The 18,252-nt window shown below is 53.4% G+C and overlaps 2 protein-coding genes across 10 annotated transcripts in view; both read left to right on the top strand.

The window, feature by feature from the left end:
- Positions 1–5,135, top strand: part of ARRDC1 (arrestin domain containing 1) — a 37,634-nt gene extending 32,499 nt beyond the window's left edge. For all 3 annotated transcript variants that reach the window (XM_068414101.1, XM_068414102.1, XM_068414103.1), the window contains one exon: positions 408–5,135. In XM_068414101.1, coding sequence (XP_068270202.1) covers positions 408–472 — 65 coding nt within the window. In that variant the 3' untranslated portion in view covers positions 473–5,135. The remainder of the gene's footprint in view (positions 1–407) is intronic.
- A 3,361-nt stretch (positions 5,136–8,496) lies between these two features.
- EHMT1 (euchromatic histone lysine methyltransferase 1) overlaps positions 8,497–18,252 on the top strand; it is a 121,670-nt gene continuing 111,914 nt past the window's right edge. For 6 of the 7 annotated variants that reach the window (XM_068413941.1, XM_068413943.1, XM_068413947.1 and 3 more), the window contains exon 1: positions 8,497–8,517. In XM_068413941.1, coding sequence (XP_068270042.1) covers positions 8,497–8,517 — 21 coding nt within the window. Of the gene's footprint in view, positions 8,518–8,664; positions 8,743–18,252 lie in introns of those variants that run through there. The other variant, XM_068413945.1, reaches the window with a different exon arrangement.

The raw sequence follows: 18,252 nt of genomic DNA on the forward strand, positions 1-18,252 counted from the left end.
AACCCATCTGTTGGCACTGGGGGAACGAGACACTCCATGTGTCACTTCAGCCCTGGCTTGGGGCACATGGAGCATGGGTCACCAGTGACCTGGAGGTGCTGGAGTACATGAGGATGCTTGTGAAAGAAGGGGAGGAACAGAGCAGGACTTCGAGGTGGTGATTTTAACCCCTGCAGGCATCAGGACAGGGGTGGGACTGGCTGGCTCAAATTCTGCACGTGCACACACAAACCCCATATATTTCAGCGGGGCAGGTTGTAGGGTGCTGGAGAGAGAGAGTGCCTGCATGCATGACACGTGTGCGTGTTAGCAGTTCGCTTTACTCTGCGCCGAGTTACATAGACTGGGGTGAAGGGAACCTCCCAAACGCCCACCATAACCGCTCCTATTCTTTCTTTCCCCTGCAGAGGCGCCTCCATCCTACGAGCAGAGCTGCAGCAGTGCCAACTCCAGCATCAGCAATGGCAACTAGCCTCCCCTGCTTCGAGTCCCGCTGGCGCTGCCCACCCCCAGGCACTACAGTTCACCTGCCTGCTGCAAAGTCTGGTACAGCACAAGGCGTCTTTTTATCTCTCTGGCTGCTTGGTGGGGTAAATGGCACATCCCAGCCTGGGCTTTTGAAGTCTCTCTTTAGGGAGGGCGGGGAAAAAAACAAAAAGGGCAGCCCGAGCAGCCTGCGTGTGTGTGTAGGAGAGGTCTGGGAAACTGAACCGTCTCCTGCTGCTGCAGCAAGTGCTGGAGAAGTGGTTTTGCCCCAGGGATGGCCCCTGCAGCAGCCTGTGTTTAAAGTACTGTAGTCAACACTAAACTGCTTTACTATCAAAGCACCTGCGATGCCTTATCTGAAACGCTCCTGACTTGGCGTGTCTCCACTGTAGGTGAAGACTGGGCTGTGTGGACTTTCTCTTCTCTTGTAGGGGCCACGTGCTCTCCAGAAATGGTTTTGACAGCCTTTTCTCCTTGTCCTCATAGGTCCTAAGGGTAGCTGAAACAGGAGGTTTCTTGGAGTAAGCAGGTTTGGAAGGTCAGGGACTCTTAAAAAGCCAAAAGCACAAGCCCTCGCTGTACCTGTGTTGTGGGGTGAGTGACCGGCAGCCTTGGGTCCTCCTGCAGTGGGCTGCACCGCTGCCCGTGTGTGGTGAGAGGAGAGCAGGCTCTGGCAGCGGGGAGCTCATAACCCGAGAGGCCCTGGTGAGCTGGTGTTACCATGGGGTGCCCAACAGCGAGCTGCTGGCCTCTTTCATCAAGGGCAGCTTTTCAGAAGCCCCGTAGGAGACAGTCCATCCTCGCTTGCTGCTAGACCGCAGTGCCCAGGACAAACGGCGCTAGTCAGTCTGCAAGCGGGGGGACAGGTCCCCTGTGTCCCATCTCCCAGCCCCGCAGGGTGCCCTCTCCATCCCAGCTGCCGCTGCCTGTGGCTGGCCAGAATTACGTGACAATCAAGTTACAAAAGTCTGTCCGATGCTACCTCTGCTCGAGGACCCTGTCTGTGGAAGCCCTTCCCTCTGGGACCACCCTCCCTTGAGGCTCAGCCTCTCGCAGGAGCGGTCCACGCTGCCAAGCCAGCGCACGAGGGTGCTTGGCCCGGGGACTGTTCTCCTGGCGAGCCCGTCCTGGTTTGCTGCTTGTCTCCCGAGCCGCCTCTCGAGCCACAGCAGGAAGCAAAATGAGTGAGTGGGAACACAAGCTGCTGCGCCTCATTTGCAGCTGCCGCTGGACCTGGCAGGGCGGGGGACGAAGCTGGTGGATGTAAAACAACATTTTTCTTTGGAGCTTTTTTTTTCCCCCCTCCTTGTTTAGCTTTTTTACTGTTGACTGCCCAAGCTGAGGAAACCACGAACCAGATACTTAAGAGCCGCAGGTATCCAGCCATGGCTGAAACGGTGGGCGGCAGCTCTTGGGCTCCTCTGAGGACGGGTCTCCATGCTGCCTCGCGCTGGGCAGGCAATATCTAACAGCCCTGTTAGGAGCACTACAGCCTCTGCCTCCTCGTTTTACCCCGCCTCTGCACACCCCGGGAGGCAGCTGGGGACAAGCCCTGCTTTGCACTCTTTCTTTGCAAATGCTTTTCATTTTATTTTTTTTTTCAGTGTTGAACTGCTTTAAGGATAGCGTAGAGAAGGTGCCGTTCTGAGCAGTGCTGGCACAACATGCACCGATGTTGATAGAATGATTGTCATTGTCCCTGAAAATATATATATATATGAGATGAAGTTTTGTTTTTAATGATTGAATTCATAAATACAAATTTTAATGCTGTATTTAATAAATTATTCTAAGAGAAATGCTGTGCTTTTTCATCCATTTCTGATGCTTCTCCATGTGCTTGTTCATGCCAAATCCAGGAATGCACCTTGCTGATTGCTGACAAAATGAAGCAAGTGTTTTGCTCTCCCCAGGAAGGATGGTGACTTCTGCCACAGCACCTTGGGGGACACAAGCAGGGTCTGGCCTGGCCGCAGGGCTGGGCTTGTAGTTCTGGAGGGAGTTTGGCACCGTGTGGGCTCAGCTCTGGAGAGAGCAGCCACCGTGCTGCTGCTTCCCCGGCCCTGTGTCCTGAAGCCATGGTGTGTCCAAGTGGCCCACGGGCCTCGGGCAGTGCTCTCTGCTGCCTGACTGGAGAGGTGGCTGGTGGGGAGGAAGGGGAGAGTGGACTCTTCCTTCAGGAGGATGGAGATGGATCAGCCAAGGTCTGGCTGGAAGGGCTGGGAACCACCAGCCCATGCCCCCTCCTAAAGAGCCATTTGGAATAAACACATTAAAAATGGAAGAAGGCTCCTCCTCACACCCACAGTTTGGTGACACCATGTCTGAAGCATGTAGGTGTTGTGTCAGTGGTGTCATTGCAAGTGGCCTGAGGTGTGATCTGTCTCAGACATGAGGATCTTTCTTCACCCTCTGCTCAACCCATGCTTCTGCCCAGCTTTTATCATTTAAGACTCTCCTTTGCCCGGTGGTCTGTGCCTGCCATGGAAAGCATTCGTGATACGCAGGGGGTCAGAGGCAGGTGCTTGCTTGCTCGTAATGGTACGTCTCTTCCCCAGTGCTCCTTCTCTTCCTCCCAGCTAGCTGAACCTGTTCTGCCTGGCTCAGCCCGCAGCTCCTGTGGCCTTCCGTGCTCTCAGCAGTATGCATCCCACCCTTCAGGCTTCAACCCAAATCCCTTCCACACCTCTGGAAAAATTCCTGTGAGCTGTCAAAGCTTCTGGATATGCTGGGTTGGGCTACAGGCTCCTGACCCTGCAGGGGTCTGGGAGAGGCAGCCTGGGCCAGGACTGCCTTCCCGGTTCCTTGTTCTCCATCCCTGAAGCTGAGCTGCTGGTGTCACGTCCAGCCCATGTTCCTCGGCTGGAAAACTTGAATGCTGTTTGGTTACTGTGGCCAGAGCCACTGGGATGCCCTTTTAGACCCCCAGCCAGTGTCTGTCCTGCTCCTTTAACCTTTCCAGTTGGGGATGCACCGTTCATGGTGGAGACTGGGGAGAGGAGAGGGCAGCAGTATCTCATACAGCTCCTGTGTCCTGCCCCGCGTCTCTCCAGTGCTCCTGTGCACCTGAACTTGCTCTCCCAAATTATATTTGCTACGAACTGGTCCTTCAGCACCTCTTGCTCTACATGGAGTCCCCTTTGCAAGGCAAGGAGCAAGTGGCACACTCTTCTTCACGGGGCAGGAGTGTCCATCTCCGCTGGCTGCTGTGGAGGGAGCAGGAAGGAGTCGGAGCTTGGTCCTTGTTCTTTTGGAAACTAGGGCTGGACTCTGGCCAGGATGCATCAGGTTATCACCCAAAGTTTGTCTCTGTGCAGCCTCGCTGTTGTGCAAGCGGACAGAAATAACCGGCAAAGCGCTGTGGTTTCCAACGTTCCTGCCCAGCCTTGCCTGGCCCCCAGCGCTGCGGCAGGGAATCGAAGCCTGACACAAAGAGCCTTGTTCGTGTTTCACAGCCTCCTTTCAAACAGTCCAGGACTGCAGGATGGAGGAGTTAGTCCAGCTCTTCCTAAACCTACCCACAGTTGTGGCCCCCAGGCACTGTGGTGGCGAGGTCCTTGGGTTATACAAGCACTTGGGATGAGCACGATGGGGCAAAACCCAACGTTTGGGTGTGAGTATGTTCCCCTCTGGAGAGGGAGAGTGGACAATCCCTCTGTCCTCTGCCTCGCTGCCATCCTCTTCTCTGCAGCCTCTCTGGCTTCAACCTCTTTAAGTCCTGGGGAGCTTCTGTAGGCCCTTGGTCATCCCTCTCCTCTTTCTGAACTCTGGAATAAAGAGGAAAAAAAAGCCCATTTTGCCAAACTCAGCTCTGGATAAAAAAACATCAGTGCACAGGAATTCGTTCAAATTCCTGGCTCAAAGTTTTTAAGCAATTGTTTTTTTGGTTTTGTTTGAAATGGGGAGGGGAAGCGGTGGGGTGTGAGTGAAGCCTGTGAGATAATTAGTTCCAAACTCAGCATTCAATGGAAAATACCAAAAATATCGGCTGTCCTTTTTTTTTTTCCCCTGCTGCTTTTGTCCTTCATGGTTTTGTCCTTGTCCTGCTCTCCACATGTGCCACCTTCATACTTCTGGCTTTTTCAGTGTTGTTTGTGTCCTCCTAAACTCCGCTTTGGCACTTGTCATCCTGCTGCCTGCAGGAGATGGGGAAAGGGGAGACGGGGGACGTGAAGGCGCTTCTTTTTTGCTGGACGGTGATTCTTCGTTAGCTTTCCACTGAACTTTCGTTAGTTTTGTAAAAGTAAATATTTTCTGCTAGGAAGTTTTCCTGTTGAGACAGCACAAGAGAGGAGATAAAGGGTGTTCTGGGGTCCATTTGGGTTTTATTCTGTATTTTAAAATATTTCCAACTATCTGCAACAGGAATGTCCCATCCCTGCTCCCCAAGAGAGACTGGGGGGGGGGGTAAAACCCTCAAAACTTGTGCCCTTTCTTGTACCAATACTCGTGGCTGTAATTCTTTATTCCTGTGATTCTCTGTACAGATTTTGGGGTTTTATACAGCAATATTTGTGACGGCTCTGTACAACCTAAGACTTCTGTGCAATTTATTACTGGGTTTTAAAATGTAAACTAGCAGTTTTCCATGTTTACCACGGCTTCTGGGGAGTATTTTTGTCCTGGGTTTTAAACCACCAAATGTAAAGAACTGAAAAATGTAAATAAAGATCTCCTTTTTTTAAGACCACGGGTGTTTTTGCTCGGGGTAGATGTGTGATGAGCACCGTCTGTACGCCGAGACCCTCCGGGAGGGCCTGGCACAGCGGGTGAGAAGTGGCTCCTGGTTTTCAGAGGAGGAATCTGTGTCGAGGGATGCTCAAAAACTGATTTGTAACCAACGCTAAAGCAAAGCTGCTTCTCCTCCAGCTTCGTGGGGGAGCCATTGGGGTGGGCAGACACGGGTGGGGTTGATCTAAACTGTCCCTTGCTCCCATGACGGAGGAAGGTCCAGCTGGAAGGACCTGGGCCCGCAGCCGGAGGAAGGACGGGGGCGGTTGGGTTGTTCTCTTCCTGCTGGCAGGAATCCCGGGGTGTGGAGCTGGGGCCCTGCTCGCCCGGCTCGGTGCGGGAGAGGGCGATGTCAGCCCGGCTGCGGGGCCGGGCCGCCATGGCGGAGCTGTGTGCTGGCTCCACGCTGCCTGGGGCTGAGCCCCTGCCCAGGCCTCTGCGCTCCTCTCGGGGCTCGCAGCACCTGCTTCAGGGAAACGGGGAGTTCGTTGGGAAACACATCCCGTCCTCGCCCTGCTCGCGTTAATTAGCACGTGAGGCTGAGGCGGTGGGGCTGCAGGGGTCGAGGTGGGACGAGAGCGGTGGCAGGCGGCGATGGGCTGTGAGGGCTCTGTGTGTTCTGGGTTATTTTGGCTTCTTGCAGGAGCCGCTTCCCTTCCTGATGGCCCAGGGAGGTTAGTCCCAGTGGCTGCAGTGTCCCCGGCTCCAGCTGAGAAAGATGGAGCCCCAGCAAATGCAAGGGGAGAGGTGCCACCAGATCGGCCGCCCAGCCCCACCGACCTCCCTCTCACCCCTGTCCCAAATGTTGGCGCGAGGGTCCCTGCGGGTGCTGGGACTTGGGCGCGTGCTGTTTTTTTAGGAGCAGGGATGAAGCTGGGCAATTCCCTCCCTTCCAGGTCAAGTTGAGCGTCCCCAGTGCAGGACGGTGGTGATGTTCTGGGGTGACACTGGCCCTCGCTGGAGCCAAGGCTTTCCAGCCACACCATTTCAAGGTGCTGGTCGTTTTTCGTTGTGCGGGGAATGGTCACTCCATCCTGGGGGGAGCCAAGGGGGGAGGACACCCATCCCTGCCACCACCCTCCTCACCGGCTCAGCTCCTTCCTGCTGCCTGAGGCAGGGAGCGACAGGACCCCCGCGGACCCCTCTGGGTCCCCACACAGCAGGAGGCACTCGTGGGGCCGTGGTGGGGGCTTGGGGGGGTGGATGTCGCCTTGCAGCTGCCAGTGCATGGGGAATTCTCTGGGAGGTTAATTAATTAATTAGCTGCTGCTAAACTGAGGTAGGGGCTGCTCTGATGGGATGAAAAAGGGGGGGCGGGTAGGGGAGGGCATGGCCGACGCTCCCCCGGCCCTGCCCCGGCGGCGGGTCCCGCCTCGGGCCCGGGGACTCTTATTTTGACCGCGCTGCGGGGCCGGGCGGTGGTGGCCGCGGGGCCGGGCGGGGGCGGTGGTGGCCGCGGCCCGTTCCCCTCCCGGGTCTCGCCGCGCTCCGGGGAGCGGGGCCGCCGGCTCTCGCTGTGCTTTGGGGTCTCGCCCGAGGCGTCTTCCCGGGTCTCTCACCCCCTCCCGAAAGCCCCCCGCCCCCCGACACTCGGGGTTTGCTGCGGGGGAGGCTCCGCAGGGGCAGGAGTGGCCGCGGCCGGGCCCGAGGCTCCCGTCGCAGCGGGTCCGGGCCCCGGCCGGGGCTCGGCGGTGTCAGCCCGGCGGGGTGGCCGAGGGCCGGGGCTCGAGGGAGGGGTTGGAGGCGCGGGGCCCGCGCTGGGCTCCCCGGTGAGGGTTGTCTGGCAGCACCGAGGTCACTTAGTTGTCAAAACTTGAGCCAAATCCTGAGTGTCCTGGTTTTGCAGGGATAAAATTTATAGAATCACTTTTCTGTTCCATTTAGTTTCAGTGTGTGGCCAGCTGTGGGCTGGTGATCGGGGCCATGAGCAGTTAAACCCAGGGCAGCTGCCCCAGGCTGGCCCACAGGTGTGTGCTGTGACATTAACGTCACCTTCACTATAAATGGGAAAGCTGCTGGGGATGGGGGGCTCTTGGCTCTGCTCCCATGCCTTCTCCTCAATGGTTGTGATCCCTGGAGGGACTTGCCACCACTCTATGAGCTAAGTATAATTTTGTGTCTTTTGTATTAGCACCAATATTGGTTTTCTTATTTTATTAAATCTGTTTCAATTTCAGCCCACGAGTCTCCCTCCTTTTCCCAATTCCCTTTCTCAGCTGGGGAGGGGACACTGGGTGATAGAACAACTGGTTGTTGTTTAGCCCTGGGTGTGGGCTAAATGGAGACACTGGGTTACCCAGGTTTGCATGGGTGCTGGTGGGTGTCCGAGCAGAGCTGCAGGAAATCAGCCCGTGGACCAAGGGAGGGAACGTTGTTCCTCAGGAGAGCTGATAATAAATGTGTAAATTGACGTCAGGGTGCTTGAAGACTTCTGTTTCCCTCCAAGAAACAAGCGCTCCCCTGTCCTGGGAGGGTGGTGCGGTGGTGTCTGCCGGTCCCTGCATCTCCCCTGTGCTGGTGTGAGTTCCCTGGGTAGCACCCGAAGCAGTTGTGGGGCCAAGGAGCCCTTGGAGGTGTTTATCTTCTGCTTTACTGAAGAGCTGTAAAAGAACTAATTGGTTTGCAATCATGGATTTATGGGCTTGGACATTAGGAGGGGCCCTGGGCGATTAGGGAGGGTGAAAGCAGCTGTTGTGGGTGCTCAGGGTGTGGGAAAGGGAGTGGGGTGGCTGCGAATGACCCCTCCGTGGGACCTTCTGGGGCAGGACTGGGGTGAGCTGCTCCCTCTTCCCCAGCCTGTGCATCCCTGCCTTTAGCTAAGACAGATGCCTAAGACCTTGCACACCCTGGGCTGAAAATAACACAAAAAAGGCAGGCGCTGCAAAAGAAGATGATTTTTCAAAGGGTAAGTTTTTTGGCAGGAGGACAGAGGGACTTTTTGACTCTTTCTGGGATCTTGCACAGGTTTTGTTTAGGTTTTTGGGCAAGTGTCGGTGAGGCCGTACGTGGGGAGCGAGGGGCCCTGTCCCCGTCCCACCCCTGTCCCCGCCTCACCCCATCCTCATCCCACCCCCAGCCCTGCTCCAGCTGTACGGACGCTTCCTGGCGGGCGCCGCCATGCTGCCGTACGGCCACAGGAGCCCCCGGGGGCCGCCATGCTGCCGCACGCATGCGCGGTGGCCGGCGGAGCGTCTCCATTGAGAAGAATGAGGGGAAAGGGGCGGAGCCAAGGCGTGAGGAGCCGCCGAGGGGGCGGGGCTACGCTCCGGGGCTCCGGCCATGGCCACAGTGGATGCCGAGGTGAGTGAGAGCGGCGGCGTCCATCCACCCGGGCGGGGGGAAGGAAGATGGGGGAGCGTGGAGTGGTATCGCCCAGGGCCAGGCGGGTTCTGTCGGAGGCCGGGAGGGGGGCCGTGCCCCTGCCGCCCCATGGTTCAGTCCAACTCCTCTGAGGGGAAGAATGTGGGAGCTGCTGCCATTGTGTGTAGGGGGCCCGGGACTCTGTATAAGTTACACCCCTCCACGGTGAGTCAGTGGTATGGGCCATACAGGTTCCGGGGTTCCCCCAATGGGAGCGAGTGCGTCTGGTAGAGGCGGGGGGGGGCGCGCCGAGGGCGCCATCCATGTTCCGGGGCCCTCCCATGCGGCTGGGCGCCGGGCGGCGCTGGCGTGGCTCCATCCAGAGTCCAGGGCCGGCCGGGAGCGGCGGCGGCGGCCGGGCCGCTGCTATGAGCCATGCAGGGTCCCGGGCGGAGGGCCTGCGCCCGTGCGGGGGCAGGCATGAGGCATGCAGGGCCCCGGGCCCGCGCCGCGGCGGCGACGGGGCGGCCCTGGCCCGGCCCCCGGCAGCCCGGCCCCGCGCGGCGGGAGGAGCTGCGGCCCGGCCCGGCCCCGCCGCCCGCCGCAGGGGAGGCCGGAGCCCTGCGGGCCCGGCGGGCCTGCGCGCGGGAAGCGTGCCGTCAGGCGGGCCGTGCCTACAGCCGCCTCCCGCGGGGCGGCCGCGGCCTCCGGCTTTCTAGGAAAGAGGGGCCGGGCCGGGGCGCGGGACGCGGCGGGGTTGCCTTTGGGGAGGAAAACTGCGGGTTTTTTTCCTCAGAAAACTCTCCGGGTTCCCTCCGAGGCCGAGCGACCCGGGACAGCAGCTCCCTTCCCCCGTGCCCGGCCCGGGCTGACTCTCCTTGGGCTTCCCCTGCGAGCAGCGCGCTGCAGCGGGCCCACGGAGCGGCCCGGGGCCGAGAGCGGAGCAGAACGAGTGACCCGTGTGTGCCGGGGGGCTCGGGGGCGTGCGGGGGCGCAGCGGCTCCGGAGCGGTTCTCCAGCGAGCCGGGACTGCCAAGGTGCCGGCCTCCAGCCTCCCCGGGGGCTGTATTCCCACTGTCGGTAATAGTGACTTTAAATGCACTGAGCACAAGGTTTGAGGAAATACCGGCATCACATCCAAAATCCCCAAAGAAAATGAAGTTTGGCATGTAATGACAATTAGCTGTAATTAGCCAGGTCTGTAAGTGTCCCCAAAGAGTACAACACACATCTCAGTACCCCATAAAGTTATGCGAGTGGCACACAGAGCTGAAATACCTATTGAGCTTGCGGTGTTTCTTCATGCCAGACTGAAACTTTTTCCGTTTTTTTTTAGAGTATATAAACTTTTTTATAAGTGTTTGCCCTCAGGTTAACACTGGATTGCAGCGTGCTGGCTGCTGAGCCTTCACATGCACAGAGAGAGCAACGAGATAATAACACAGGTGTGCACTCATATACAAACTAAATAAGAGCTGGAGCTGAGTGGATGCTCCGTAACTGTAGCCAGATGCAGTTACTGATCAGCATCTCCTGACACGCGTTCAGGTGTGACGGGCAGTGCTGCAGCCTTTCCCAGCTTCCTCTGAAATGCTGCATTCAGAGGGTTGTGCTGCAGCAGGAAACTCCTGCCCTGTGTGGGGTGAAGTTTGTAGCGTGGCCACGCAGGTGGCAACAGCGGTTCTTTGAGAAGCGCTGCAAAGACAGCTCAGATTTATTGCTCAGGCAAGATTCCCGTCGTCTTTGGTGGGAGTTTTGTCCAAGGCTTTCCTTATGCTTTCTGTTCCATCACAACTGCACCTCAAGGCCTGAGCCTGCTGCCCTTCCCTTGTGCTTTTGAAGAGGATCAAGTGTTAATCTTGCCATGTGATAGAGGAATCAGCCCTCAGGAGCTTCTGTGACTTCATGGTCCAGTTTTGCCTTCATCTACCTCAGTGTGATTGCTTTCGGGAGGATGGTGTGGCTGTAACCGGGGCAGGAGCTGGCTCATAACTCATCAACCCGCAGTGCACAGGTTGGTCTTAACACTACGATGCACACCTTTTATTTTGGGAAGCATCTCCCAGGAGTCCTGGGTGGGTCTGCTCTGTGTGCAGAGCATGAAGAAATGTTGCTCTTATAATATCCACAGATGTTGCTGTGGATTACGGGGAGGGAAGGGTGACTCACATGGAGTTCAGTTCCTCCCCTCTCCCATAAACTCCATTAAATCTAAGGCCAGATCTGCCTTTGCTTATACGCCTCTGAAGCCAGAGGGGAAGAAGTTGGTATAAATCAGTCTGGAATTGAAAGACTGGAGGAGATGCTTGTGGGAAAGAGCAAGGACTAACAGCCACAACCATGGTGGTGTGCCATGTGCAAGATGAAGCAGAAATGAGGGATTGCTTCACTTGGTCAAGAGAGGTGCAGAGGTGTGTTCCTAGGAGGAGGTCTTTGCTCTGAGCAAAGAGCTGGGTGGAAGTGGATGGGTTGGAAAAGTGCTGTCTGTGTGTCTGCAGGGAGTGTCCACACTGCCCCTACAAAGTTGTTGGCAGTTAAGACAAAGTTTGCAGTGTAGAATAGCTCCTTCCCAAATCTTAGACTGAGGGAGAATCTTTAGCCCCAAGTTCTTCATAAGTTCTTGAGCTGTAAACTTCAGTGGTTGTTCTCTTCTGGCTGCCTTACTCAGAGGCTACTCCGAGTAAACTCTGCGCTTTGGGAAAGGGTTGAGCTGCCAGGTAAGTAGCCGTGCTGCTGTCATTAGGTGCAATAACCACATCACTGCAGAGAAGACTGGTTTTGCTGCTGGTTTTCTTTAGCAGGTTTCTTATATCCAGTCCAGTTTGGTGCTTTTACTTATTTTAGACCTACTGCGAATGAAGTGCTACAGATGAAAGTTCAAGGAATTGAGTTTGTCTTGCTCAGCCAGTTTTATGATAATGCAGGTGCGTTGAATTTGATGCTGCTACTCCAGTTTGCATCAGTTTAGTGAAGAGAATAGACTGACCTTGTGTTTGTGTGTTTCCTAAAATGATCATTTAGTGTGGGCTTGAAAAGGGAGGTTTCAAGCCACGATGTTTTCCCTCAGGCTCATGCTAACCTCAGGGAGGCTGGTGCCTGCATGCGTAGCAGGAAGCAAGGTGTGTGTGTGGCTTTGAATGAAGTGGTTCTCTTCAGAAGTCACACTGCATTTTTCATCATTTTTTTTTCCTCCTATCTGTTCTGATCTGTAACATCTTTTTTTCTGGAGATGCAGCTTTGATCTTTAAAGTGAAGAGACAGCGTGCAAGCCACATAGAGGACAGATTTCCCCACTGCTCAGCACCCTCAGCTGAGGGCGGATCTCCGACGAGTTCAGCACCCAGCAGCTCCCCACGTTTTAAAGGCGAGGACTCAACAGGCTGAGCAGTTTTGCAAATCAGGCTCACGGTGCTGACGTTTTGCCCTGGCTTTGATCCTTGCTCTCATCCCCGCAGCCGGCTGGTGCCGGGAGCTCTGTAGGCAGCCCCTCCGCCTGTTCAATGAACTCCCGACCGGATTAAGGGGCAACATTCACTCACGTCAAAGCGCTTCCTATTCACGGGTCCCTGGCTGGAAGGAGGTTGCTGTAATAGGCCACCGAGTGCAGGAGCGATAATAGGAGAAGTCAGGACCTAATGAGCAGTGCCTTTGAGCAGCGAGCACGCAGATGATTTCTTCAGTTTCCCACTTTCTGTTTTGCAGGTGACGTGAAATCCAGTGCTGCTTTCAGCCCTGCCCTGCCCTTCCTCCTCTCTCATTTACCCCTGCCAGCTGGTATCGCGCGTGAGGAGAGGGCTTTGCTTTCCCAGGGCCGTTGCTGTAGTACGCAGTCTGTTTCAGTAAGCTACATCAGGCAAACTTGGTGCATTTTAAACCCCATCATTCCTCCTTTGTGAGCTGTCTGGAAGCCTGCATGTTTTGATGGCTGCAGGACAGCGGTTTTCTTCAGTCTCCTTAGCGCAGTGAGGTGTGTTGATACTGCATTGACACGAGATTGTGAACACAGGCAAACAGTTGTTGTCTTAAATTTCTTCTGGGGTACCAGGGTTAATATGGTTTGCAACATTTTAGCTGTGTCTTTATATGAAGAAAATAAGTTTTTTCCCTCTCTGATACTAAACACCTAGTAAGGAGAGTTCATAACTTTATCAATTAGGGGCTTTTGCACAAGGGTTACTTTGTTAACGTGTTACACGCTGCCCTGTCCGTGACAAAGTTTTACCCTGTGTCAAATGGATGCTAACATTTACTTTCCTAACATTAATTCTCGCATGCCGAGCAAGCTGTGGGCTAGCAAAGGTTGTTAGGGAGCTCATCCTTTTCTTCCATGTAGGCAAACTTTAATAACAGAATGGGCAAATGTGACTTCTGAAGTTTTAAGAAAGCCTGAAAAGTGCCCTTCAGCTGTGTTAAGCTAATGTGGCTGAGCCAACATGACTGAAGAAAGCATCTGAAGAACATTTTGTCAGTCAGGGCAGAATCAAAGGCCTGGTTTATACTTTTAAAAAAGCTTTTCAATATAATTATGCTGGCTGGAGAGGATGATTTTTTCATTTTTCCTTGCTGAAATAGTCATAGTAATAAAAGTTCTTGCTGTGGATGTAGCTGTATTAGTTTAGAGTTGATTTTAGACTAGGGTAGCTTATTTTTTGCTTTCCAAAGCAGAGGCTTGGTCTGCATTTGGGAAGTTTTGCCAACTTAGTTATCTGTCCACGAACGCCAAGAAATTGCTCTCCCCTCCACTGTAGCTGTGTCAGCAGAAGTCCTGGTAGAGATGCAATTACCAGCAAAAACCCCAACAACAAGAAGAAAAACAAACAAACAGCTCTTCCGTGGAGGGAACGGATTCGAGCTGTGCTGGCAGATAGAGCTGGATGGGCACTCACCTGGCGGGCAGCTGTGCCAGCTGATGGAGGCATTAGCAGCCCTTAGCGCTTCGTTGCCCTTTGCAAAGGGTGATGTACCGGTACCCTGGGGTATCACACTTCCAGATGTGCATGAGAGCAGCTGATATTGAAATGATTAGGGACTGATACTGTTGCGTTGCCACTGGTCTGAAATGCTAGTCTGGGGCCTTGCTCTTTATCAGCTTGCCTGGCATTTTGGGATCTGTCTCTTCCCCTCCTGAAGCTGGGGCAGTGCTGCCTATGTGGCCTCTCTGCTGCAGAAGTGGGGCTGTGGAGGGGATGGCAGCAGGCTGTATTCCTCTTGCTTTTCCCTCGCAAAGTGCTTGAACCTCAGCTGGTGCCGATGGTTTGGGTCACGGGGTCCCAGAAAAGGAGGAGGTGAAAAGAGGGTTACGTCTCGTGCAGGACTGTGAGAGGTTCAAGGGGTCTGAGTGCTTCAGGACAAGTTCTGCTGGAGATTTTCCCCTCCTTGACTGTCGTGGAAGCCAAGGGTCGCCACTGAAAGGCTCACCTAGCTGTGTCTCAGGTGGATCAGGGAAAGGTCCTGTGAGTCCGTCCTCCCTCAGTGTGTGGGCAGGCACGTCCCGTTGGTGATGGCTGGTGACTGGTTGAAGTGGTAAAGTAAATCCAACTGGGAGTGGAGGAGTTTGCTGTAGCCCCAGTGGCTTAGCGTGGCTGCCAAGCTCTGTGAAACGCATGTAAACCCAGAATAAACTGTACTTACAAAAGCGCTTGATACCGGTATCGCTGCGTCTAAAATAGAAAGGCTTTTCTGCTTTTAATTAAAAATTTCTAGCATAGGTGAAGCATCAAGGACATCCAGCGTATCCCCTTTTCAAGTAGGAAAAGTTCTTCCAAGAGAATTCCTGTTTCCTTAACGCCCAGCCTGATCCCCACCATTGTCTTGCTGTCTCCCTCCGTACCAACTCATTTTGCTGGAGTTTACAGTTGAGATAGTTTGGCTCCATGGAGGAGTCACCGTTCAAACACGCTGCCTGCCGCAAACTGCGGACAGCTGCTGAGCAAGGTGAGCTGACATGGTGTAGGGCTGAGCTGCTTGTGTGTACGAGGGACCAGCTTGGGGGTGGAGGTGGGCTATTAAATATTAAATCCATCCTTTTCAGTGTCATATCTCCTTCTCAAGGGAGAGCTCTGCGAGGCAGTGGTGAGCAGTGTCTGTTTAGGACAGGGAGACGGTGAGTGGGATGGACTGGTAGAGCAGAAAATTCAGGTCCGCTTCTGTTTGCGTACGGCTAATCATCCTGCAGAGCCAGCACATGGGAGAGGGAGGAAATTTGCAGGTGGTACAGCTGGGGAGGAAGTAAATACGGAGCAAGATAACCTGGCTGACACAGATAAACTCAAAATAAAGCCAGGTAAGAGACTTACCCCATTTGTTACAGGGAAATGTAAAATTATGCAAACAGGGATAAAAATAATCAAAGTGACTCTAGCTTCTTGGGTCAGCGAGGCCAGTACATGACCCAGGAGATGGTTATGAGCTTGCCATGGCTACAGCATTCAAAACCAACAGCAGAGAACTGGGGAACTGAGCAAAGTGAGGTGAGTGGGGATAATAGCGGTGCCCAAAGACTACACAGCAGGCCTCTCACCTGTGATGTTTGGCAAAGTATTTGAGCCAAGTCCAGGAGGCTGGGGATGCTGCAGAAAAACATGCCTGCTTGTGCTTGTCTTGTTGCTGAAAAGAAGAGGAATGTGGTGGTTATTCCTTCGGAGAGTGGAGGGCAGCCAGGATGAACCTGATGGCTTAAGCCATCCGTAGAGCTGAGGGGGACACAGTACAAGAGCATGGGCACCTCTGTGGAGAGGGTCCAGGAGTCTGAACTGAAATATGCTGCGCTTTGGCCTTGGGTAGGTTAAGGGGAAAAAGTCTGTGCATTGTTCAGAGTGCTACTTCAGATCTTTAATTCATTTTAGAACTCAAGTGTCAATGTGGACAGATGTATTTTAGCATGTTAACTGGCAAACAGGAACCCTGGTCTCCCCAGGACTGTTGACCATGACCTGCTTGTGCATTTGAATACAGCCCTCAGTGCTGTGAAATACATTTTTTAATTTTTTTCCTCCTTCTTTTTCTTTTTAAGCGTGAGCTGCTGGATTCTTGAGAATGTCAGCCACCTTCTTCCTCTCCGCTCATTCATTTCTAGTCCTTGCAGTTTCAGAGGAAGTTTTAATAGGTAATTTCTCCCACAGGCTCAAAGCCAGAAGGCAGATTACCCAAACGTTTTATCCAGCTTCAGTGGTAATTGGGGATGTTTCATGCTGCTGACCCAGAGCTATAGTCAGGTTCTCTCAAAAATCTTAATTTTGTTTCAAGAAGTGGGAAATTAAATGTGCACATGGTAGAAGACTTAGAAAGGATTAATGGGTTTCAAAATTACATGCTTCATCCAGCTGTTGATTTGGGAATCGAAGTGTGCCTGTCGCAGTATCAGGAGGTGGTTATTGAAACGTGATGTTGGTCGGTGTCTAGTGAATGCAAATGCCCAAAGGCCTTTGAATTCAAAGCCGTGCCCTACCTCCAAACTGCCTCAAGGTTTTGGTGCTGTGTTAGCTCAGCCCAGGTGTGAGCAGCTGGACAGCAAAGCCATATATATTTTTTACTATTTCTTCTCTGTAGTTTAATTTATCCTCTCTGGATTATCTCAGTTCCTGGGGTGTTACCCAAGGCAGGTTTTTATGCTGCCCTTGACTAAAGTTAGTTCCTTGCATTTTTGGGACCTGAAAAATTAACTTAGTTTTTTGATGCATTTCTTACGTCCGAGGGGATAGGTAGCAAATTTACACCCTGACAAATGTGGCTTTATCAGTGTAAAGAAGAGAGTATCCCTATTTGGGAGATGAAAGCATTAACAATCAGGCTGCGAGCTGGTCTATGTGCTTCCATCTAGTATCTTGTTGGCTTCCAAGTTTGAACGTAAACCTCCAAACATAAAGCATGAGTCTAAATATTTTATTAATTGAGGAGCATTATTAATATTTGATAGATTAAATCAACACCCAGAAGGCTTTGCGAAAAGCACGACTGCTGAACTGGTAACCAAGTTATTAGGTGGTTTTAGTTGCAAACTTGTTTGGAATAGCTTTTGTTAACTCTGTGTTTCAAATGTTAAGGATCTGTGAATTCCATACTCCAGAAATCCTTCTGTCCTTTGGATTAGGACGGGTCTTTTTTAGTACTGCCAGGATGCATTGTTTCAAATTGGTGCTTTAATGCCTCCTTAATATGCAAAGATGATTGGTTTTAAGCAGATGTCCTACAGGACCTGGAGGTGACATCTGGAATATTTAATCTTTTTTGCCACACTTTGAGGAGAAACAATGAATGTTCCTTTAAAGACGGCCTTCGGAGGAGATGTAATATTTACTCTTGCTGTAGTGCCAGATCCTGTAGCTTTCAGAGCGTGCGTGGAGAGGCGAGGTGAAGAGCCATGCTGTCTTTTAATCAACTTCTCCCTGTACCAGGGAGACGCCACCAGTGAGCAAACAAACTGCTACTGAGCACATTTGCTGAAGAATCATCTGCTTTGACTTTTGAGAATTTACAGTGGGCAGAGGTTAGCGCAGCCTCCGGCTTGCATCGTTTGAAAAGGCCAGCGAGGGGGGATCATATTCTATCTTGGCTGTTTCCACTTTGTTTTCCAGTCACTACAAGTTGTATTTCCCATCTTTCTTTAAGATTTAGACCGGGTGTCTGTCACACACAGTGTACTCCGTGCCGAACTCCCACATTTTTGGGATTTGTCTGCAAGTTTTATAGTCTCCTTCCCTATTGAGAGTACCCTTTGTACTGGTGATATGGCTACATTCTTGGGTTTCTAAGAGTTCAGCACCTTTTCTCGTGCAGCGCTATGTTGATAGCACATTGGTCGTAATCATTTATGGCTTTTATTAAAAACGGATTAGTTTGATGTCTCCTCAAATCCACACCTCTAGACTATCCTCATGGAGGCTGTTTTATAGATATCATTTATGTTCTGCCCCTGTGTGACAGCAGACTCAAATTTTACCCACCGCTGCGGATGCAAACGCTGGTGCTCTGTGCAGTTACAGGACGCACGTTATGTTGCTGTTGCTGCTGTTTGTCCTGGAGCTGCGGCTCGAGGCTGCCACCGGCAATGATACACGACACAAAGATCCTCCTTGCCCCCAGCCAGCGTGTGGGCATAAATACAGGTCCCAGGAGAAGGTCAGGAGGTGATAAGGAATGAGGGTGATTTGTCAGGTCTGAAGCTTGGCTAGTGCTCGGAAGTTTTACCAGCCAACTTGCCTTTTTTCACCGGGCCTTTGTTTCCAGCCACGCTTCTGATGAAAGGCAGAAGCGGCGGCTCCTCCATTGGCTGCAGGAAACCACCTCCCCGTGCGGCACAAGCCCTTGACGAGCACGCGCTGCGGCCGGGCGCCAGTGTGGATGCGCTTCAGTGGCAGAGCTGCCCTGGCAGCTGCGAGCCCCGGGCTCTTACTCGTGGGGTGGTGGCCTCTGCCAAAACAGCCTCCTGCAACTGCAACGGGGAGGCAGCGTGGAGGAAAAACAGCTGGGAGAGGGGGTTTCCATTGTCTGCCTTGACACGCACCTAGCCGAGACATCTGGCAGCTCACCGCTCTGAGCCTGCGGGGCCTCTTTGCTCTGTGAGGGCAGGCGGGCCCCAAGGAAACGGCTCGGGTATTCTCGGTGAGCTCCCAGGAGGTCGGGAGGTCTGGTACGGGTTCCCCCACGACGTGCTTGTGATCCAGCAGCTCAAACCCGTGTATTTTGCAGACGTGGCCAAAGAGCTGATTGCGGGAGGCCCCGTCGTCTCTGTGTATT

This window comes from Nyctibius grandis, chromosome 16 (genome assembly GCF_013368605.1).
Source record: "Nyctibius grandis isolate bNycGra1 chromosome 16, bNycGra1.pri, whole genome shotgun sequence".
NCBI lineage: Eukaryota > Metazoa > Chordata > Aves > Nyctibiiformes > Nyctibiidae > Nyctibius > Nyctibius grandis.